The 20702-nt window shown below is 50.2% G+C and overlaps 9 protein-coding genes across 9 annotated transcripts; 5 read left to right on the plus strand and 4 right to left on the minus strand.

Moving 5' to 3' along the window:
* Positions 1–391: 391 nt before the first annotated feature.
* M430DRAFT_137396 (hypothetical protein) lies at positions 392–1749 on the plus strand (the record flags this gene model as incomplete). Its single annotated transcript, XM_024862508.1, has 3 exons — positions 392–516; positions 573–624; positions 901–1749. Exons 2-3 carry the CDS (start codon positions 580–582, stop codon positions 1747–1749), a joined length of 894 nt encoding a protein of 297 aa, XP_024722448.1. The 5' UTR covers positions 392–516; positions 573–579.
* M430DRAFT_41062 (hypothetical protein) lies at positions 1739–4986 on the minus strand. Its single transcript, XM_024867453.1, has 5 exons — positions 4827–4986; positions 4158–4702; positions 3629–4108; positions 2991–3571; positions 1739–2943 (listed from the first exon to the last, which is right to left on the minus strand). Exons 2-5 carry the CDS (start codon positions 4664–4666, stop codon positions 2213–2215), a joined length of 2301 nt encoding a protein of 766 aa, XP_024722449.1. The 5' UTR covers positions 4667–4702; positions 4827–4986; the 3' UTR covers positions 1739–2212.
* Positions 4987–6415: 1429 nt separating this feature from the next.
* M430DRAFT_65485 (hypothetical protein) lies at positions 6416–8519 on the minus strand. The gene is made up of 3 exons (XM_024869176.1): positions 7985–8519; positions 7802–7931; positions 6416–7739 (listed from the first exon to the last, which is right to left on the minus strand). Exons 1-3 carry the CDS (start codon positions 8087–8089, stop codon positions 6574–6576), a joined length of 1401 nt encoding a protein of 466 aa, XP_024722450.1. The 5' UTR covers positions 8090–8519; the 3' UTR covers positions 6416–6573.
* Positions 8520–9065: 546 nt separating this feature from the next.
* M430DRAFT_223729 (hypothetical protein) lies at positions 9066–9836 on the plus strand. The gene is made up of 2 exons (XM_024864681.1): positions 9066–9137; positions 9239–9836. Exon 2 carries the CDS (start codon positions 9282–9284, stop codon positions 9786–9788), a length of 507 nt encoding a protein of 168 aa, XP_024722451.1. The 5' UTR covers positions 9066–9137; positions 9239–9281; the 3' UTR covers positions 9789–9836.
* A 998-nt stretch (positions 9837–10834) lies between these two features.
* M430DRAFT_57637 (hypothetical protein) lies at positions 10835–11632 on the plus strand (the record flags this gene model as incomplete). Its single annotated transcript, XM_024868681.1, has 1 exon — positions 10835–11632. The coding sequence occupies one exon, from the start codon at positions 10835–10837 to the stop codon at positions 11624–11626; it is 792 nt and encodes a 263-aa protein (XP_024722452.1). The 3' UTR covers positions 11627–11632.
* A 1131-nt stretch (positions 11633–12763) lies between these two features.
* M430DRAFT_49439 (hypothetical protein) lies at positions 12764–13162 on the minus strand (the record flags this gene model as incomplete). The annotated part of the gene is made up of 2 exons (XM_024868070.1): positions 12764–12894; positions 12961–13162. 2 exons carry the CDS (start codon positions 13160–13162, stop codon positions 12764–12766), a joined length of 333 nt encoding a protein of 110 aa, XP_024722453.1.
* A 91-nt stretch (positions 13163–13253) lies between these two features.
* On the plus strand, positions 13254–13850 carry M430DRAFT_223762 (hypothetical protein). The gene has a single exon (XM_024864682.1). It carries the CDS (start codon positions 13345–13347, stop codon positions 13744–13746), a length of 402 nt encoding a protein of 133 aa, XP_024722454.1. The 5' UTR covers positions 13254–13344; the 3' UTR covers positions 13747–13850.
* A 105-nt stretch (positions 13851–13955) lies between these two features.
* M430DRAFT_98830 (hypothetical protein) lies at positions 13956–14606 on the plus strand (the record flags this gene model as incomplete). Its single annotated transcript, XM_024870147.1, has 1 exon — positions 13956–14606. One exon carries the CDS (start codon positions 13956–13958, stop codon positions 14604–14606), a length of 651 nt encoding a protein of 216 aa, XP_024722455.1.
* Positions 14607–15183: 577 nt separating this feature from the next.
* Positions 15184–20021, minus strand: M430DRAFT_49441 (hypothetical protein; the record flags this gene model as incomplete). The annotated part of the gene is made up of 3 exons (XM_024868071.1): positions 15184–16061; positions 16182–16769; positions 16919–20021. 3 exons carry the CDS (start codon positions 20019–20021, stop codon positions 15184–15186), a joined length of 4569 nt encoding a protein of 1522 aa, XP_024722456.1.
* Positions 20022–20702: the final 681 nt, after the last annotated feature.

The following is a 20702-nucleotide window of genomic DNA, read 5'->3' on the forward strand; positions in this document are numbered from 1 at the left end:
AGGACATACCTGAGTGCAATCATACACTTGATACAACCGTAGGATTATATAAGGTTTGGCTAAAGTAGGCAGACCTTCATATAATCACATACCCCTGATTAGCAGGTCAGGTACAGGTCCCAGATTCATCCCAAAATCTCATGATTGTGTCAGATTAGACATTTCTAGATACCACAGCAAACCGTGCAATAGAATGTTGGACTGTTTAAATTTCAGATTCATGGGGGAAAAGGGGGGGGGGGTTTCCTTCGCGACTCGCTTAGTCTCTCCAATGGGGAAAGGTCTGGCTAGACCATGGCTCTTTATCACACCTGCGTGCGTCTATCAACCCCCACCTCTATCGAAGGACGGAGGGGTACCTTTCCGCGCAGTTCACTTCCACTTCCAGTTTACAATGCTTGACCTTGAAAGTGCGCGCCTTGGGCTCGGACTGAGATTTGATAACTATTTCTAACAGAACACCCCTTTCAAAATATTCACAATTGCACGACGGGGGGACGAAGAAGTGGTGTGGTGGTATGTATACCTTACCAAAGATTCCTACCCGAACTATCTGCTGATCTGGAGCGCAGGAGGCAAATGGCGCCGGTGTACAAGATTGCTGTTATACAGCTGTACCCGAAGGTTCGTCTTACTTCGTACTTGTTGTATTTTACTGTATTGCTATTTGGTCTTTGTTTCATTTTCGAAATCTATGTCCTGGTTGAAATCCCACTCTCGGTCATCTGGGAGGAGTTCCCGTCCTGATGCCAGCAAGTCATCTGACGTCAACATTTCTTCTCAGATGCTCTGCTGTTAAAACGAAGCCAGCATCTTCCAAGACAAGCAAAATGTTTTAACTTTTTCATCCGTCTTCAAAGGAAGAACTTTGAGAGAATCTCTGCTCACCCAATTCTACAGCCCCTCGCTATAGAAGCAAACCATGCCAAAGCCGTATCCTTCATCCGTGACGCCGCGGCCAAGGGCTGCCACCTTGCCGTCCTCCCAGAATACCACCTGACCAACTGGCTCCCCGACGACCCAGGCTTTGCACCGCTCTGCGCCCAGTATCAGAAATACCTCGATGCGTACTGCGCGCTGGCCAAAGAACTGCATATCAACATCGTGCCCGGCACGATTGTCGAGAAGCACGACGACGTGCTCACCAACGTCGCCTCGTTCATTTCCCACGACGGCACCATCCTGAGCCAGTACCAGAAGAAGAACCTATGGCACCCGGAGCGCCCGCACCTGACCAGCTCGCTGCACGACCCGCACGAGGCCTTCGACACGCCGCTCGGCAAGGTCGGCATGCTGATCTGCTGGGACCTGGCCTTCCCGGAGGCCTTCCGGGAGCTGATCGCAGCCGGCGCCAAGATGATCATCATTCCGACGTTCTGGAATCTGTCGGACTGTAATGAGGCCGGGCTGAGACATAACCCGCGCGCTGAAGCGCTGTTCCTGGAGAGCACGCTGGTGGCTAGGTGTTTTGAGAATACCTGCATGGTGGTGTTTGCCAATGCGGGCGGGCCCGTCGGGAAGAGTACGAAGGGTACTTATGCGGGGTTGAGCCAGGTAGCGGTCCCCTTCAAGGGGGCGCTAGGGAAGATGGGCGCCGAGGAAGGGATGAGCGTTGTGGATGTTGATATGCAGATTCTAGAAGACGCGGAAGATAATTATAAGGTTAGGGCTGATATAGGAAAGGAGGGATGGCATTATGAGTATTCTTTGACGAGATCCACACCGGGGAACGGTAAGGAGAAGTTATGATGAGTTTTGATTTCGGGAAAATTTGATACGCGATGTTAAAAAGGGTTCATTTGGGGGTAGTCATTCGGAACAAGATATTTTGAAAACGCTACAATAGGGAGCGTTGTCTCAATTGAGGTCCAAGGAGCATGTTAAATCATTAATTCGTATGGTGACTCCCATTTCCGAGCTCAATGCACGTGTAGTATACAGGGGGACGGCCACAGTCCCATCCATGAAATGTGATAATACCCACTGAAATCGTATGCAGCTCCCAAATAGCTGCAAGTATGATTTTTTTTTCTTCTTCTGTTTTTTCCTTTCATCTTTTTGAAAACACCAGCCGTGATGCTTTCGACGCCAGCCTCCGATTTCATTAGTATTCCTCTCCACCAAAGGATCCAACTCCAGGGTATACTTTAAATCATTAAAAAGGCATCCATCGTAGTCAGGTGTTATCACCGCAATTCGCTTGCCGGCACGCTTATCCACTAAGAACCGTCAGATACCCCCTCTGGACTACGTCCCTCAAACCTTGGAGGTTCTCAGTGGAATGGGTTCCTGCAGGACTCGTGTTCGTTTGCTCATTCTCTTTCCTATTCTCCAAAGCGGACGCTTCAGCTCTGCCTTCCTCCGTAGCAGTAGCTAGATCTGCGAGACGTTGCAAGCCCTGACTAGCAGTCAAAGCATGCTGGCTTTCAGGATTGGAGTTCGCAGCACTGCCAGCTCCGGTCGGGGACCCGGAATTTTGTTTATTGAGAATCATCTCTTTAATAGCGGCATCCCATCCTGAAGGCGCAATGCGACTTTCCACCAAGGTTTTCAAGCCCGCTTCCGCAGTCTCCTTCGTCTTATCATAGCTAGTCAAATCGATCAGAGTCGACGATGCGAGGGCCGTAGCGTGATGAGTCAACGGGCTGATGAGAGATGTGTTATGCGTAAGTTGGGTGACGATGTGCATGGCAGGAACCAGGATATCTTCCGGATCAGACGTAGAAAGTCTAAGCTCCAGAAGGATTCGGAGATACCAGTAGCAAAGGTGAATGAGTGGGAAATTAGAAGGCGGGAAAAATGATGAGGGGAAAGACTCGCGGCACCTCTCAAGCTCGCCTCTCAGTAGTACGCCATACATCGAGGTCGGAGGAACACCAAAGGCGGGGAGGTCGGTGGGTGTGATTTGCACTGCCGAAAAGTGTCCGAGGACGATTGATAGACCTTCAAATGTTAGACAGGACAATATAATCATGGCTTAGGAGACTTACGGGCGAGATGGTATAGGTTATCTCCCAATAGTGCTTGATCTTCAGGGTATACGATCACACTTCCATCAGGAATTAATAGAGGACTTGATGTGCTCGAGGCATGCCATCTATCCATCATAACCAAGCTCCACCATATTCTTCTTGCCAACTTATCCTCTGAATCTGGGTCGTTTTCGAATTGCTTGTCAGGTGGTGTATGTACATGCAACTTCATCGAATAGGCAAGTCCGACGGCGCTACCAAGCCATACCGAAGGGGGCAGCCCAGTTTGACCTTTCGTAGCCGGACCGCGATTGTCGGCATCGATAGCCATAAGCAGCATGGTCTGGAGATAGACCAAGTTTGTCGACAGAGTATGGACAGTGGCATTCTCAAATTGTGATGCTAAAAGCTGTGCTGCTTTCTTAGTGCTATGGCGTTCAACCGTTGCAGTATTTGATGTCGGGAAGGATTGGACAGCGGCGTGTAAAGATTCATAAAAGGCTTCTCTCAGAGATGGTGGGCAGTTCGAAAGTCTGGAATTGACTCTAGCCTTAGACTGAGACAGAAGAGGATATGTGGGGTGTATAAACTTGTAGTAGCTGGAAGATATATAAGCATAACGAATCTCAAGGGAAGCTCTTATTGGGTACACGTACCTGTCAACTACGCTTTCATCCCAATCTACAGCATGATCTGAGTGCCCATGTTCGGCTTGAGAGATGCTATCAAACGAGCTGTTTTGTCGAGGGGGCGGTTCAGGAGCATTCCTCCACTGGGGGAGAGGTTGAAGGCCATTTGGAGAATAGTTAGGTTCGCGAAACACGTGGGGTGCAGCGGGAGCTGTTGTTGGAGTTGCGAATGCTGATGAAGGGTGCGGCAAATGTCGTGGGGTTTCTTGAGTTGGCCAGCTACCAACGGACGGCCTTTGGGGTTGGTAGGGAGTACTAAAGTCGCCTGAGATAGATGAATAGGTTCTCTTTCGTGGCGAGATTTCGTTATTTGGAGGTGGTGAAAACTCGCCAGAGCCACGCCGCTGTAAAGGGCTATCATGATGCGGCATGTATTGGACCGGAATTTCGCTTGCTTGCATGACCCCTTCAAGCGTGTTCAGTCGGTCGGCAAGTTCTTTAATATATCTAGAAGCTCGCATTAGATCGAGTATGTTGCGAAAGTTGAAAAACATACCCTTTACTTGGCCCTCTCTTCATCGGGATCCTGCTAAATTGGCAACGGATTCCGACGCGTTTACAACTCGAGCATTGCACATTGCCTTCCTCTCCAGTCGCATCGCACCTAATTTTCTTGCGCCTACACTCATCACAAGCCCTCGAGACCTTAGATCTCTTCCGCGGCGCCATAGATCCATCGGGCGATCCATACTGACCGCCCATCTGATCCATTGGCGCATGACCTGCCTGTAAATGTGCATGGGACTGATTCTCATGCTCGTAGGGATGATTCACGGCGCCTTGACCTCTAGCACTTTGCCCATCTGACATGCCTCCACCAGGACCAGCATTCATAATAGGAGCAAGGCCACGCGACAGTTCGGCGAGCTGAAGTTCATCGGGGTTGGAGAGAGCGGGCTGCTGCTGTTGACCCGAGGACGATGAATAGAAAGGCCCGCCACTGTCTGCCGCAACGGCGTTGGGAGACGGGTAGGACTGCATAGTTGGGGGATCGGACTTGTCCATAGTCCTAAACCTTCGTCATGGGCAGGAATGCGGGGTCTGTTGACAGGGAAATGTCAGTCCTGATACTGCACGCACTTCGTCCTGCTCGGCAGAAAGCTGTCGCAGATGGGCGCATGCTTCAGCTGTTCTCACGCCACAGATCTTGGGCCAATGAACTTACTTGGAAAATCACGGCTACAAAACCACTATGCGATCATAAAAACGCGCTTCCTGAGCACTGAGGCGCGCTTTAGTAGGCCGTGGAACAGTCGCAGCTGGAAGTCGAACTGCGCTTTCTAGGACGTAGGAAGGGAAGCTTTCGGAGAATGGAAGAACCCTGGCCGAAAGGTGGTGGAGATGTTGTTGGCTTCCTCTTCGCCAGCGAATAACAGAGCCTTTACCCGAGCGCGCACACGCTAGGCCTGATGGGGGAGCGGGAATTGACGTGTGGTGCCTTAGGCAGCAAACCTCTGCCGACGGTGTGTCGCGAGTGAAACTGTCCACAAGAAAAGAAATACTTTACAAGTGTCTGAAGCAGAATATTGGGAACAAGTGTCCCCTGTCTGTAACCCTCCACTCCTATGGCTAAGCAATCCAATCTGTAACTTTTTCTCAGAAGATGCACATATCTCTCCGCACAATCAACAAGCACTGCCGGCAGCAGATCACCCCTTGTCTGTACCAGGGACAAGTATAAGCCCTATCCTAGTCAACCGTTGTTCTTAGACTCCCTACCAAAAGCAGCCTATTCTGGCAGGTGATGTTATGGATCCCTTGCCATTGTACAGATGTTGAAAGAATGACATGCAACGTGAGTCGTCTGGGCAGGAGCTAGGATTTATGTAACGTTCAATTTTCCCTGAGAATTCCCCAGCGGGAGCTGCTATCTTCGATACTATAAAGCCATACAATATCAAATTCAAAGTGTTCCGTCTTGGCAGAAGGGGAGGACTACTCGTACCCGGTGAAATGTTTTAGAAGGCCGTGACAAGGGGCTAGGTAGTGGCTGAACCTCCTTATTGCATGCGAGTACATGCTTCTTCTAGATAACTTTTGTCCCAAGTTCCAAGTTTCAAGTTCCTTTCTTTGTCCACCTGTAATAAACGAATGGCAGAATATATCTTGGCAATTCAGAGGTTCGCACTACAATCGTTGTGATAAAGTCAGAACTGCTAGGTGTCTACTGAGGTTTGAGGAGATCTTGTATTCGATATTCCAAGTCCTTCAAGTCTAATCCATATAGATCATGCATTGTCGAGCGCCGAGTCTAGGTTACAGCCTCACTCAACGCGCGCATGTCATTTGACCAGAGTCATAAATGTCCCCATTTCCATTTCTCCCTCTCTGTATACAAAAGCCCCGGTATGTAGACGATTAGATCTCGGGTGGAGGGGTTAATCGACAGTCAAATTGTGTGGGGATGTATCCAGAAGGTTAGTTTGTCTGGAGAAGGTCTGTTTTATCACACTCCAAATCTCTGCTTTCGTTCTGATGGAGAGTTGGAGAAATCGTAAGGCATTCTTCACGGCATGACATAGTCCTAGTTAGGAAAGCCGTCTCAAAGAAACCTACACTTTTCATACCATAACAGAAAGTCTTACCGTCAATAGCAAGAGGTAGAAGAAGGTTTTAAGAAAGAGACAAAAAATACCAGGGCAGAAAGACAAGTGGAATTTGTCGTTTAGAACACATCAAAGTGATTGGGATGGTCAAAGCATGTCTTCTGTTAACAATGCCGTCTATCTGTTTGCAGCTTGCATTGAAATATATGACGTTGAAACAGGTCTATAAACATCTAGAAAGTGCTGTTATCTCCTCGCCACAAAATCTTCGTATTGTATCCTAAGGAATACTTCAAGTCGTCGGCAGACGGCAATCTCAGAGAGAACAAATATTCGCTTGAAGGCCTGTTGCCTTTTCCACACGTGTTATTGAGCCACCCACACATTGTCTTCTGATAAGTCACCCAGACCACGGTTGTTGTTGCTGGATGGAAAGTCATTTATCCAGAAAGCTTCATTCTCTTCCCCTGTGGAAAGGAGCCGGATCGTGTTGTTATCGTCAAAGTTGGGCAGTGTCTGCCCAGCCTTGACATCTTCACCAAGAGTGCCAAGAGGCAGGCCGTGATTAGAACTCGCATGGCTGTTGGCTGTGGCAACACCTTTTAAGAAAGCGTCCATGTCAAGAGCTTCGATGTTGTTGCTGCTAAGCAGCTGTGCCTGCGGTAAGCCCATGTATGAAGACGCAGTGCTGAGACGGTATGCATCTATTTCACTAAAGTCCGAGTTATCAAGGTCGGATCCGTATTGATTGTTTAGCACAGTCGGGGGGTTCGCTCCAATCTCATTTAGAAACCCGAAATCTTCGACCTCTGACATTTCCCCAGACGTGGAAGTAGTAGTCAGAGCGGGTTGCTCGGCGCTCGCAAAATCAAATCCAGTGAACGAAGGAGCCTGGCTATAGGACGAAGCTCCAAAATTGTCATTGTTGAAATCGAGACCATCATAGTGGGACCAATCGACAGAAGCTGAGCTCAGACCAGCAGAGAACAGCGGCTGCTCATGATCTGGAATACTCGAAAATCCATCCAGGTTTTGCAGGAAGCTATAATCCCCGGGAACGCCGGAAAGATCCAAAGGCGGGAGAAGTCCATTGAGCTGGTCTAGGTTTGACGTTGGGCTCTGGAGAGGAGACCCGTGTTCAGACTTCACCATGCGCTGCTCTTGTTGTGCGCTAACCATTGAGTCCTTAATATGAGATTCGCTGTGCAACGCATCAATGGTGCTCGTGTGCGGTAGATTGTCAACAGATCTGTTAGCCAAACCAGATGTTGAAGGACCATGAATGGAATGTGCCCTCGGTACAACATATGGCAACCCACACTGGTGGGCCATGTTGTTGTGCTTGTGCACTGGCTTGTGGTGCCCGTTCGTGAAGACCGTAAGACCCGATTCTGACTGGGCTGTATGTGCACGAGGCCTTCTTGCGACCGAACGAGGCAGGGCCTCATCAGAGTCGGACTCGGGAACAGGATCCAGGTGTTCCTTCTTGATGGCGCAGGAGCACCGGGCGCCGTGGCTGCAACAGCAGTTGTCTGCTACATTAATGATCAGAAACTGCTGCTGTGTTGCCTCAGAGACCCTATGAATAGCTCACCCTGAGAATCCCCATCATGTGTACAAGCGCTCTTGGCGTGGGTCTTTTCGCCGCCGCAGTCGCAACGGACATGGGCTGACCGAGATTTGCGTAGAGTTCGACAGTGAGCGCATTGTGAGACTGGACGACCCTGCGGGCAATTGGATTAAAACTTTGCCATTGACAGCAGACAGGATGGCATACCTTCTTATTGATGTGCTGCAGTGGCCTGTCAGCATGCTGGCAGTTGCTGACTCGATGGCCCCGCACACATGCCTCGCAGGCATACTTTTCTCCTTTGATCAACATCTCTCGCGCTTGGTTTCTTATGTCGCCGCGGACTTGAGAATGAGGTGGCGCCGAAGGACGGATGAGTGCCGTATCAGGCTACTAAAGAAATAAAAAAAGACTTCCAAGAAAGTAGAAAGTAGAAGTTGGCTGTGAGCAGCTTCAAAGGGCCGCCGAGTCGATGAAACGAGTCGTAGAAAAGGAGATAGTGAAGTTCATGGGTCCGGGATAGAAAGCAGCCGCCGTTTTTGGGTATATGCCAGTTACTCCAAGTCGAGATTCGAGATTCCAACGCCTGAAAGATGCGAGACGAGAAGAGAGGAGAGAGAGGAGAGGAGACGAGAGGAGAGATTTTACAATGGCGAAGCCTTGCACCGTAACGGCGCCGGCTGAAGCAGCGGGACACCGAATGCCGGTATGGGCGACCAAGATGGAGAGGTTTCCCTTTGAATTCCAATGACGGGAAGTGAGTAGTGGGAGGAGGACAAAGTGGGCGATGCGATCGACTTATACGGGATTACGGCGACCGGGCGAGGGCTGTGGACTTGGGGTGGAGGGCTGCGGCGGCCGGGAGAGGCAGGGGACGCAGGTCCTTGCGGTGGACGACTCGACGGAGGGACCCCGACAGAGCACACAGCACAGGAGAGAGTGCGAACACCACATCGAACCGAGCTTGGTGCTGCTGCGTGCTTGTTGGTGGACCGTGGTGGCTGCTGCCCCATAATAATAACTATCTGCAGTAGGGAAGCGGGCTCTCGAGAATGCAGTTAGGGGCCTGGGACTATGCCTCTGTGAGGGGCAAGGAGGAGAGACAAGGCCAGACATAGCACGGTGTGTATTGGAGCTCCGTACGGTGTGCAGTACACGGGAGAGTCCTATCATCGATGGAGTTGACTTCTGAGCAGTGTCTTCCAAGTTTCAATAGCAGGTCCTCCGCATATCCCCCGTGTGCGGAGAGACAGACAATGCTCTCCGCAGCAAGACTCTGCCCTGCCTGTCAACCGCCCGTGTGTTATGAGGGAATTAAGAACTCAAAGACGGCTTAGAGCCAAGGCCCTTGAAAGCAAGGGCAAGTCCAAGCTGCTCTTAAGGGTACTAATTACTACTTCTTATCCTTACCAAGTTACCGCGTTCTCCGCCGATCCCTCTAACGCGCTGTGATCTACCTAGGTCCATCGTGAATTGCCCATGTGGTGCATCTACATCTACATCCATGCTACATACTCCCCTCCGACCGAAGCTGCTCTACCAACCTCCACGAGGAGTGGCCGACGGGGGGAGGTCGAACTGTCTTGTCTGCTTGACAGGTGGCTGTCACGGTGCCACCCCCAATTATCTCTGCCGACAGCACCTGCATGCGGCCAATCTACCTGGGCTTTCTTTCAACTCCAGTTGGCGGAGGCAGCCTTTACACACACCGTATAACAAGCTTAACGGGGGAGCTGGCTGCACCAAACAAAATACAGGTCAGTTTCACATGGAATGCGGAGTGCGATGCACGGCCACAGTTGAAATTGCAAATAGTTTGTCTACCGATCTCAAAACTCATTCCCCCCCTCTTTTTGTTCGCCCTGCCTCCGTTGTGGCCCGCTTGTCAGCTGGTCCTCTGAGCGCTCGTTGGCCTTACGATTGGTTCATTGGCTCTCGAAGCCCTAAAGGCGAAACTCTAAGTCCACGGCCTCTTCCCGCCACGGGGATCATGATCATCTGCTTTCGTTAAGCCCCGTTAAGGCTTATAGTAGTCTACCTAAGGTACACCGTGCATACTTTTAGCAGGAGTACCGAAGTGCGAAAATTCTCCGGATCTCCCAATTGCTATGTCACGATGATGTCAGAAGCCCTGAGGCATCGAGAGAAAAAGCTAGGTATGAAATCAGGGGAGGGGGAAATAATAAACCAACAAAAAAAAGGGGATATATATAGAAATATTGTAACTTCCTTATTGCGTTCGCCAGGAATCGAACCCGTTGAGAATTGCTTCACTGGCAACGATGGATTTTACCACCATTGCCTGTTGACGGTTTCAGCTCCACGCTTTTCGATTTCGCGACAATACAAAAGCATACAAAAGCAGCCCCCTATTTCTCGTTTCTCGTTCCCCTTCCTGCACCACCCAACACCAACATTTCCTTTTCTGGTTTCCAGATGCTGGCTACTAGGCGCCTTCGGTGGGTTCGCAATTTCGGGATTTAGTTTCCCGTGCGCAGACAAGATGGACACCATGTCGGCGTGTGGCCTACGCCAGTTTGGTGTGTCCTCACACTCCTACTCCTCCTCTTTCCTTTACTCCCATCTTCCTCCTCATCTTTCCTCTGTCCTTGAGAGTTACTTTGGTTATTTTGGTGTTTTTACGATATACTGTACCTTCGCTGGTTACTTCACTTTGTTTGCCTCTGAGGCCTCTCGATCTTCCCGAAGCAGAACAATGGTTATAAGGCTCAAAAGGAGGAGCTACTGGCAGATATCGAGCAGCTTGGTTCGGAAAATAGGCGTCCACCAAAGCTCACCCCCCATGGGTAAGGTTAGGATAATAACCTACCCTAGGGTAGATACCCAACCCATTTCATACCTCAACGTAGTGACCCATGGGTTTCTGCGCAACCTAAGGATAGTTTAAATCATTCGAAGTAGGTACATAAAGTTTAGTCTAAATTTGAATTGTTCCTCCCCTCCTTATCTCTTTCCACAGCTTCTCCATTTACATACATCCTCTCCACACTTCACACATCCTTTCTTCACAAAACACAATACACATCCGTGTAGATCATGGCATCAACTGAACAGAAGGTGTCGGAAATTGATTCCGCTAGCGAAGTGATGGAGAAAGAGGCTAGTCTCGTTGGCAAACCTTCTCTCGAGAGGGACAATGCCATATTGACCATGGGCAAGAATGCCAGACGCTTCATGTCCGAGGGCAAAATGACCAGCAGTCAGTGCGGAATGAGACTTGCTGATCAATTAGAGTGTTTTCGCTGGAGGTTCAGAGTGCAGGAGCATTTCTACCTCGCATTCGAAGGCCTTGTGAATAACAGGCTGCTCTCTCTCGAGGAAAGCTTCTATCATCCGATTGATTGGAGGGGTCGCTCAGAGGCCGTTCAGAAAGTCTATTCCCTCCTAAAGTGTTTCGAAATCCCAAAGAAATGCGCCTCGATTGAACACCAACCTCCGGTGGGCTTCTTCGAATCCCCCGTCTCCTGGCTGGCAATCGCGATTGTGCGCTCTGCGCGCGAACCAGTGCGCGTCTTCGAGTTTTTGCACGCAGGTGGTTTCCTAGGCCCGCTAGATAAGGACAGTGTGACGCGGATGGCCAGCATCGAGTTCGAGGTTAATCCCCAGGAGATGGCCTGCGTGAAACCCTGGGAGCATATCCCCCAAGCTGGCTTCTGGCTCCCTCAGAACATCAAGGAAACAGCAAAGGATATGGAGACTTGGGCCCGCGGCTTCAAGGACCGGTACGAGATGCTCCGCGTGGAATATGAGAAGAGCTATGGTGAGGGGACCTGGGGCGAGAATGAGCAGCTCAGGGACAGTGTGGATGGTTGGCTGAGCGGGAAGTAAAGACGGGCCTACGGAAATATTGTTTCGGGAACTATTCTAGGGAGTATGGGACGTATGCCATAGCACCGGGGGAATATGGGACGCATGCTCTAGATTATACCCCATAGCTTAGCATGAGGAATATATCATTCTTTCACCAAACCTCTGTTCCAACAGATATGTACGATTCTCGGAATAGGCTATAGCTAAGTTTAAACATGTAATATGAAGTGTGAATTCCGTACTTTGTGATCTGTTGTGAAAAAGGATCACACTACAACACCTGTTTCAACTCCCACAACGGCTATATCAAATTTCGTTCCCTATCGCATACCCTTTCCACCACGACACGTAGTGTTATACTTGTGACCTCGTAAGACTAGAAGGACAGGTTTTAGATACGTTAGAGGCACTGGTAGTACTAGGGTGGACTGATTGATACGCAGCTTGTGCCGGTGGTATAGGCGGTTGGCCCGTCCCAACATTGGCTGGCATTGGTCCACCAAACTTGGCTCCATAACATTAGCTCCAAGACATGGAATGGCAATCGGTGGATACTAAGCAAACTGATAGACCAACTTCCAAAGATAACTCTGATCTCTTGGTGCAAATTCACTTTGAGAAGTGGTTCCTAGTACACAGGAATTGTTATGCATGGACGTCTTTGTGTCATAATTCTAAGCAAATTGAATTTTACCAGATGCTACATGATACAAAAAGACCATGTCAGATAGGTGGAAGCGCATACCGTGTTCATCAGCTGGCAGGACCCAAGGAACCTTGCTGATATGTAGAGATGTGGCAACCATTTGTCCAGGTATTCTATCTAACGGAATGTTTACGGTGACAGCTCATTCATTATCAAGATTGAAGGTCACGCTGTAAAGGCCTGGATCCAGCGGATCACTTTTAGTTCAAAGGCTGATGATTGATCATTCATTGATATACACATGCTATTATCACTTTCCCAAAGCACCTAAAATCAGACAACTTTCAATTAGTATGCCTCCGTCGTCCTCTCTCTGACCTTTCACTTTCCGTGCAATTTGGCAGCTTACTTCCTGAGTGCGCCAGCAACTATATGGCATCGCAACCAAATCCTGTCTCTGCAGGAGGCCCTCCCCATACGAGGGACACATCAACATCATCCAAGCAACCCTAAGTCATCTTCTGTTGCTTTTCCTCGGCGGCACGCTCAACTTCTCGTTGAGCTTGTCGTTGATTGTACTCATAGTATATCGAATAGCCGATGACAGCGGCGACCAGGGCGGTGGTAACGGCAAGATTGTCTGCATAGGAAGTCAGCTTCACGGAGACCAGAGAGACATATGTTTCTGGGATGTGATGATGCGTACTCATGATGAAATTCGACAACCCTTCCAAGATCTGCGCAAAGCCCGAGAGGGCACCACCGGCAGCTGAAGACCCTGCTTGTATGGTGCTGGAGCCCGCATCAAAGAGAGATTGTATAACCGCGATGACGGACCCGAAGGCGGCGGTGAAGGCATGGAAGATGGAGGAGATGAGTGAGCTGAGAGAGTCGATGACGGAAGCCATTATTTCAATTCTGTTCGTGGCTAGCAGGAAGGGATTTCAGTTCTATATTGTATATAATATATTAATGGAGAGCTTGTGGTTCGAAGTTTTAGTAGTTGATGGTTAGACGATACAGTTTGGATCTGGATAGTATTTACGGTCTGTTCTGGAGATGGCAAATCAAATGACCTCACACATTCAGGATGAACGGGAGAGCATGGCGTCATGGCCTCCAACCTCCGACCATTTTGCTTCTCTTCTCTACAACGCCAGAAATCAGAACCAGATATAATCCTTTCCAGCAAGTGACATCCAAGAGTAATATTTCTTTGAGTAAGGTCATCAGCCTCCCACCTTCGACATCTCTGCTGTCAGTGGCGTTGTTATCCCTGCGGGCATCCAACGGTAAATGCGGGGACGGCCGCATATCAAACCTCGGCTATCTTCGGCTAAAAGCTTGGCCTTTTTCATTTCCCACAACCAACGTACCTGTATCAAACTTCGGGATTTGGATAGCTTCACTTTCTCCCGTCCCAAAGGGCCAAATCATATCCTTCTATCTGAACTCTGAGCCCTCTTGGTCCCCCTCCCCCTTCTATGGCTAGTGCCTCATCTGCCTTTTCAGGTCAGTGACCGACCCTCTTCTGCTGCGATTTCCGGGTGGACTCAGGCTTTTCGAATTTTTCTTCGTGCCGCTATTCGACGGAGTTTGAAGCCAGAACCCGACAGAACTATGCACGCAACGTGGAATACACTCCCTATTATCTCTCCCAAAGCCACGGAGTTTCTGCACCGGTGATAAAAAAATAAAAAAATGCCCAAATCGGACTCAGGACGGCTTCCCAAGAACTGGCCTCCTAATGTCTCATACCTCACGGCACCAAGCTACTCTCAAGCCCTCAGCGCAGCCCACCTCTCCAGCCTTCGAACACGCCCCAAAGACACCCAGGACATCCCCCCCAATACCCCGAGCGGTCCCTGTCCGCTCGTGAAAATCACGCCCATCACGTCGCCTTCCCATCCGGCACATGGCCAATACGGACTCTTCGCTTGCAAAGATCTCAAACCGGGGTCCTTCATCCTGCCCTACCTCGGGGAAATCCACGGTCCGCCATCATGCAGCAGCGATGCAGCATCTCCCAGCTGCGTGACCTCCTCGGACGCCGCCGACCCGCACGCCGCGTCGGACTACGATCTGAGTTTGGACCGGGAGCTCCAGCTCGCCATCGACGCGCAGCGGAAGGGCAACGAGGCGCGCTTCATCAACGACTACCGCGGGGTCGCGGACCGGCCCAACGCCGAGTTCAAGGAGGTGTGGGATCCGAGGAGGAGGGAGAGGGGCATGGCGGTTTGGGTGCTGGGCGAGGGCAGGAGCGGCAAGGGGAGGGGCGGCGTCAAGAAGGGAGACGAGATTCTGGTTAGCTATGGAAGGGGCTTTTGGGGTGCCAGGAAGACAGACGGATGAGGTGACCGAGACGGAACTTATTACGTATATTCTACTTGAACACCTTCTATGGGATCCCAGCATCTCTCATCTCACCTCCCTCACCGTCTCGCAAATCACCCGCCGAGAAGTTCGGAATTGCGGCCGAGAAAGCTAAAATCTTGATAACCTCCTGTCTAAGAGCTTCGGCAGCTCGCGTACACCGCCTGCTTGAATTCAGCATCCCGGCCATGCTGTTGGTATCTTGGATAGAGATCATGTGCGCGAGGGGTTGAGGTCCGTGTTCTCGCAGGGCTCCGGTTGACATTATATTTTGGTATCTGAGAGTGGACCCCTTATTCTGTGTCCAATTCACAGCTTTCCGGGTCAAAGCTTTAACTGATTCGATGCCATTTACTGATATTCGTGTTGGCCAACACACAGGTCCACGTCATTCAGTCTGCCAGCGAAGATGATAGAAGTGGGGCAATATTAGATGGGTAGTTAAGATAGCACTGTAGTCTATTCACCAAAACATACGCCGGCTCGCGATTATGTGCGGAGCAATTATGAGTATCTCCCAACGCCGTGGAATATATAATACATGCATGATTCTATATTACTGGATCCCACTTGATCCCCTCTCTTGACCCCTTCCCCTACCACTTCGAGCGGTATCGCCTCGGCCCCTCCCTCCTCTCCCTCTTGACCCACCTTTTCCCCTTCCACTACCGGCTTTACCCCCTTTGGATGCTCCAGCCGTTGCACCCTTCGCTCTTAAGGCCTCTGCTTCTTGTGCCCTCTTACTCTCTTGATCCCACCATTCTTGGAATGCTTGTTCCTCTTGGATCTCTTGTAAACTTCTCTTCGCAACAGCCTCCTTGATGACTTCTTGTTCTCTCCTTTGCTGTCCAATAATATCCGCCATGGATAATTGCAATGATGGCTCGGCCTTGGCAGCCGGAGTTGTATATGTTTTGGAGTGCGGAACAAGAGGTGATGATTTCGCCACAGTTTGGCTTGTGCTCGCTGGACCAGCCGATGATATTCCCCCCTTCGGTATTGGGTTGTTAACCCTTCTCTGCTGACCCGAAAACCGTGTATCGGGTGATGCAGTACGTCTAGGTGTCGAGGGACGAGATGGAATAGGAGAAGCGAAGGTTGGTGCAGGCACCGCTGCCGGGGAAGGCTTCGGCTCGCTCAGGACGTCCTTCAAAGAGGTTTTCTTTCCAGTAGCAGCTATCTGCCAGGGAGACGATGGTTTGGCTTCGCTGGCCATTTGGGCTTGGGCTATAGCTTGTTGCTGTTGCTGCTTCTTGCGCTCCTTTTGCGAAAGCTTCTGAGGTGTCATCTTCTTCCCAGCGTCATCTTTAACCTTTTGAGCCGAGAGACTCATCGACAAGTTTGATGTTCGGCTCGATGAAGCTTGCGCCATGATTTCCCGCATATCCAGTTTCTTCGATGGTAGAGCTGGAGAGGACCATATTTTAGTGCCAGCTGCTGAGGGTGGAGTCTCCTTAACAGGTTGGATGTCAAACCCAGCAGCTCTCGAGGGCAAGGAAGAAGGCTCTTCCCCTACTGCATTTGACTCCAGCTCATCCCAGTGGGCGGGAATACTTTCTGGGCCCGTTTTAGCGACAGGTGTTATACCGGAGACCGTCTTTAGAGCTGAAGGATTGGGACTCCCTGAACCAAGCGGATCATCATCATCCATATCAAACATCAGATCCATAGTAGAGTCCTTCGGGCGAATGCTAGGACTGAAAGGTGCGTTCCGAACCTGTTTGGACTTTCGCCGGGCCTTTTCTTGGCTGGGAGAACCAGAGATAAAATCATCCAAACTCCCAACTCGAGCTCGGAACGAAGTAGATAGTCTACTGTCGTCATCTTTGAGGTTTTCTCGGAACGCCATGTCGCGAATCCTGCGTTGCCTCTCCTCGTCAATTTCCCCTGCCAGACCAGGATGCCGTTCGTGCAACAACATCTCAGCTCTGCCGCTCTTTGCGAAGGGGAGGCAGTTAAGCTGGTTCGCACGGACGACCTCATCCAACTCCAAAAGAAGATCCTCATCAAGGTCATCGAGTAAATGATTTTCGAGCATCGCCTCCAGTTGCAGGCAGAGATATTCAAGTCCGGCATCTTTGAACTCCGTCACCGAACAAGGGGCAACGATATTCAGAAGCTGAGACACGTTGCGAGTGTTCACTACCAACATGTTAGCTAAGTCGATCGCAGATATTTCGGTTTATTGAGCGGATTAACTGTTTGGAGCAGAGATCGTCCACTGCCAAAATTCTCAACATTTGGGAGTATCCTCCTGAAAATAGCGTTGAGATGAAGTTACTAGTACTTACCAAAGCGGCCGAGCACCTCCTGACAGATTTGAGATAATCTGTCAAGCATAAGTTCATTTGCGACACCCATAACGTCCATGACAAGTTCAGAGAACTCATCAATATCGCTGGACACAACCTCATCGAACAACTCTGTCCCAACATCGGCATACAGATAGCGCAGAACGAGCTGGAAAGTTTCCGGCTCAATGTGTTTCAAGTCGATTCGAACAGTCTTTGAATCGTCTTGGCGCCGACCAGCTAACCATTGTCCTGCAGCACGGCCATTGAATAGACCCTCGAAGAACGGACACCGTTGGCGTAAGAGGGCGCTGTGAGCATACACCTCCGAGCCATCTAGCTCAATAATGCAGTCCCCATCTTCAAAGAAGACGGGGTCTTGAAGAGCCAGACTCATGTCAAGGTTCAACTGCCGATCTGGCTCTCTCATCATACGGACTGCAGATTCTAATCTGGCCATCTTCAAATGCGCGGCGGTTTTCATGAGTTCAACCCGTACCTGCCTATATCTGAAAGCCATATCCGAGGGCTGGCGGGTGAAGTGCCAGACATCGACCACCCCATCGGTGTACAGGTATATTGCAAGATTGAGGATGGTGATAAAATCTAATCCCTGAAAGACGACCCGAGGGAGTGACTGAGAAGAGGATCCCTCTACAACGAGGGTTTCCGGTACAGAGGACGAACCAGTGTGGCGGAATTCGGCCAAAGCAGCCCTTAAAATAGGACTCCTTGCTGCCATCATAAAGCCATGAACCGGGATTCCAACCTCGCAAAGCGAGCTGCGTATTTCAAAATCATAACCCTGCGGATCCTGTCTGAGCAAGTGATGCTTGACATCAGTCTCGATGTCAGGAGATGTTAGAATTGCACGTTTGAGGGGATTGAAACCATCTTTTGGTAGAGCTGGAACCCAAAGTCTGGGTGCTTCAGTGTTGTCTTCAGACGGCTTTGAAGCCACAAGGTCACGGATGCTGAGCAAATGATCAATGTCATGCCATAGACCCTGCTCATCCACCGTGATTTGGCTTTTGGTCACATCGCAGTCTTTGCGGATGGCTGCATATACCCCGAAAGTATTACTTCGGACTGCTGCAACCTTGGTGAGGCCTGGAACTCGCTGGAATTTGAAATCCTTGCGACTGAAGCCTCCGTTACCTGCCATGGTGTCCTTGATCTTGGCTCTTTTGACTCGTTGCCACACTGCACCGGCCTGTGTGCAAATGATTACTGATCCATTCTCAGAAACTCCAACAGACCTGATGCCATCCCAGTGACCCTTGCGCAAAGACCAAATTCTTTGAGGCGGTGATAGTGCTGATTTGATCTTTGAAGGATTGGTGGTGGATGCAGATGGAACATCAGAATCGATCTTTCTTACGTTGACAGTGAAGAGATCGCCCCGACTTGAGACTGCTGCTATTGTATCACCCCCAGCAGTGATGAACGAGATATGGTTCGAGGTGTCACCATATCGAGTAGTCAGTGCTGCACTCTGCAGATGATAATTTTTGAACTCCTCGTATAAGGGAAATTTGACAATGTTGTACCCGTAGTTGGTAAAAACACAGACGGTGTGATTTGCCAATAAACAGATCGTTGCTCCATTAATAGCCGAAACCATCGAAATAGGTGCCTTGAATAGCGATGCTCCAACCTTTCGCGGAACTGGCTGGATCGCGAGTGAACGTGAATCCGAGTCCATAAGGCCCAGCTGGCCCTCATTTTTGCCCCAGCAGTAGAGGGAGGTTGAAGTGTGCGCAACGGAATGGATGGCAGAAGCAGCGACTCCAATAATAGTCTCTCTTTTCAGCGGGCCAAATATTTGCCGTGGTGTGGAACAAATAGGCTCTTCGTCTTTCAATGCCGGACGAGGTAAGGAATATCCTAATTGGCCATAGGTGGAAGTCCCCCACGAGAAGATCTCGCCCTCCGAAGAGACAGCCAAGGTATGATTCTGCCCAAGAGCGACTTTCACAACCTTCTTGCCAGCCAAGCCGCCTTCCTCGATGCAAACGTGCGTGAACCTTGTTACTTCATCCCCAGTACCTAGTCTGCCACCTGGGCCGAATCCGCACATATAGAGGTTTGACTCGGGGTCCGTTGTAAGAATGGCACTGGAGAGCTTTGCCAGCGCGACATCTTGCACGATGACAGGTCGATTTAATATGAGGCTAGGGAGATCCTCTAATGATTTCGGTGTGGGCTTGAGAGCGCTGCTTTGCGCGACTTCGTTGGTACCTTCGATTGAATCCAAGTACTCCCGATAGAATCGAAATAGTAAGTGATCAGGACGTTTCAGCGTGATCTTTTCTGGGTGTTGTCGATCGTCTCCATCTCCGAAACCCAGCGAGTGGTTCTTATTAGACCCGAAGACAAACAATTCATCTCCATCCACTGAATAATGGGCAGTGTTCCCACTGGCTCCCAGTCCGTCGGTCACAGATTCCTCGTCATCCTGAGAGCCGTCTTCGGACTCGGCTACCTCCTTTCCTTGTTGCAAGGAGCGTCTGGCAATAGTAGCATTGTAGACATCGAATGGGCTATTTCCTTCGTGGTCCTTGACCTTGATGACAGAAGAGCCAGCTCTTGTGGCGGTACTACCACCCGGGCCATTCGGATCACGTCTATCGCGATCGATGATTGCACGAGCAATAGTGATGTTACCAAAGTACAATGCCCTGTGCAAAGCCGTCCATCCACTTTCCGTGTCTTGAATGTATAGATCGATTGCAGGATGCTCAATCAAAGCAAGAGCAAAGCTTATCGCATTCGCAGCAGTCGAGGATGCAGCTCGGTGCAAGATGGTCAGGCCGGCATGATCTCTGCTGTTCACTTCCGCCCGGCCAAGAGCTGTATTTGCTCCTCTTGCGCCACTCGTATTTCCCGTTTGGCCTGAAACCTTCCGATTCTTCATGAAAGCCTTCGGCGACGTCGCAAACCCTCCCGGACTCCCAGCTACGCTGCCAAGGCTGTTTGACTGTCCCGCCCCTCCACCATGACCTTTCGATGAGTATTGCGGATTATGGCTGGTATTCGCCAAGAGGCGTCGAAACTTGTCGACATCATCCTCGAGGTAATATTTCCACAGAAGGTTGCGCATGTGTCGGGAAGTGGCAATAGGAACGTCTTCTGGTCACTTCAACTACACCTCGCTGTGGCCTCGACGGGACACGGCGTTTTTAAAGGTGTAAGGAAGTGCAGGAAGACTCCTGGTGAAAGGAAAGGGAATGAAATAGAAAGTGTTGCCGTTGATCAGACAAGTCGTTGTGGATGGCAGTTCAAGCTGTGTTGAATTGGTGGGGGTTGCGCCGCGATGCGAATGCGAGGAAGTCGGAATTCCGTTGTGGATTTGGAGCGTCGCTTTGAGATATTGGATCGAGCTTTTCGCGGAGGAGGTTCCCCTTCTTTGTCTGTATTGTAGAGGTCAATCGAGCTTCTGTAATTAAGAGTGAGGTAAGAGTCAGTCAGTCAAGTCCCTCCTTCAGTCATAGCAAGAGTTCTCATCGCAGGCCAAAATCTATCCGCTCGTGCGACGTGTGCAAAGTGGCCAATCAGCATGCAAACCCTGAACCTGTGGTTCGCTGTGTGTGGTACGCACACAACAGGTAACGATATATTGAGCAACATCACTCCTCGCATCCCGTTGATCCCGAGGTTCAACATCTTTTTGCAATGGAGAGAATCATCTGCAACAAAAAGAAATCAAGGGGAAATCAAGGGGAAATCTAAAGTCATGGGAAGAGCTGCAACTTCAAGCGCTGGTATTATTAGTCCCTGTTGT

Source organism: Amorphotheca resinae, assembly GCF_003019875.1.
Source record: "Amorphotheca resinae ATCC 22711 unplaced genomic scaffold M430scaffold_4, whole genome shotgun sequence".
In the NCBI taxonomy this organism is placed as follows: Eukaryota; Fungi; Ascomycota; class Leotiomycetes; order Helotiales; family Amorphothecaceae; genus Amorphotheca; species Amorphotheca resinae.

Excerpts from the sequence above, each read along its gene's own strand:
- M430DRAFT_41062 (XM_024867453.1), bottom strand. The coding sequence starts at position 4,666 with ATGGACAAGTCCGATCCCCCAACTATGCAGTCCTACCCGTCTCCCAAC. Across the intron at positions 3,572-3,628 it reads GATGAAAGCGTAGTTGACAG|CTACTACAAGTTTATACACC; the intron begins GTACGTGTACCC and ends TATATCTTCCAG. Across the intron at positions 2,944-2,990 it reads TAACCTATACCATCTCGCCC|GTCTATCAATCGTCCTCGGA; the intron begins GTAAGTCTCCTA and ends TAACATTTGAAG.
- M430DRAFT_65485 (XM_024869176.1), bottom strand. The coding sequence starts at position 8,089 with ATGTTGATCAAAGGAGAAAAGTATGCCTGCGAGGCATGTGTGCGGGGC. Across the intron at positions 7,932-7,984 it reads TGCAGCACATCAATAAGAAG|GGTCGTCCAGTCTCACAATG; the intron begins GTATGCCATCCT and ends AATTGCCCGCAG. Across the intron at positions 7,740-7,801 it reads ACATGATGGGGATTCTCAGG|ACAACTGCTGTTGCAGCCAC; the intron begins GTGAGCTATTCA and ends TTAATGTAGCAG.
- M430DRAFT_223729 (XM_024864681.1), top strand. The coding sequence starts at position 9,282 with ATGCTACATACTCCCCTCCGACCGAAGCTGCTCTACCAACCTCCACGA.
- M430DRAFT_223762 (XM_024864682.1), top strand. The coding sequence starts at position 13,345 with ATGAACGGGAGAGCATGGCGTCATGGCCTCCAACCTCCGACCATTTTG.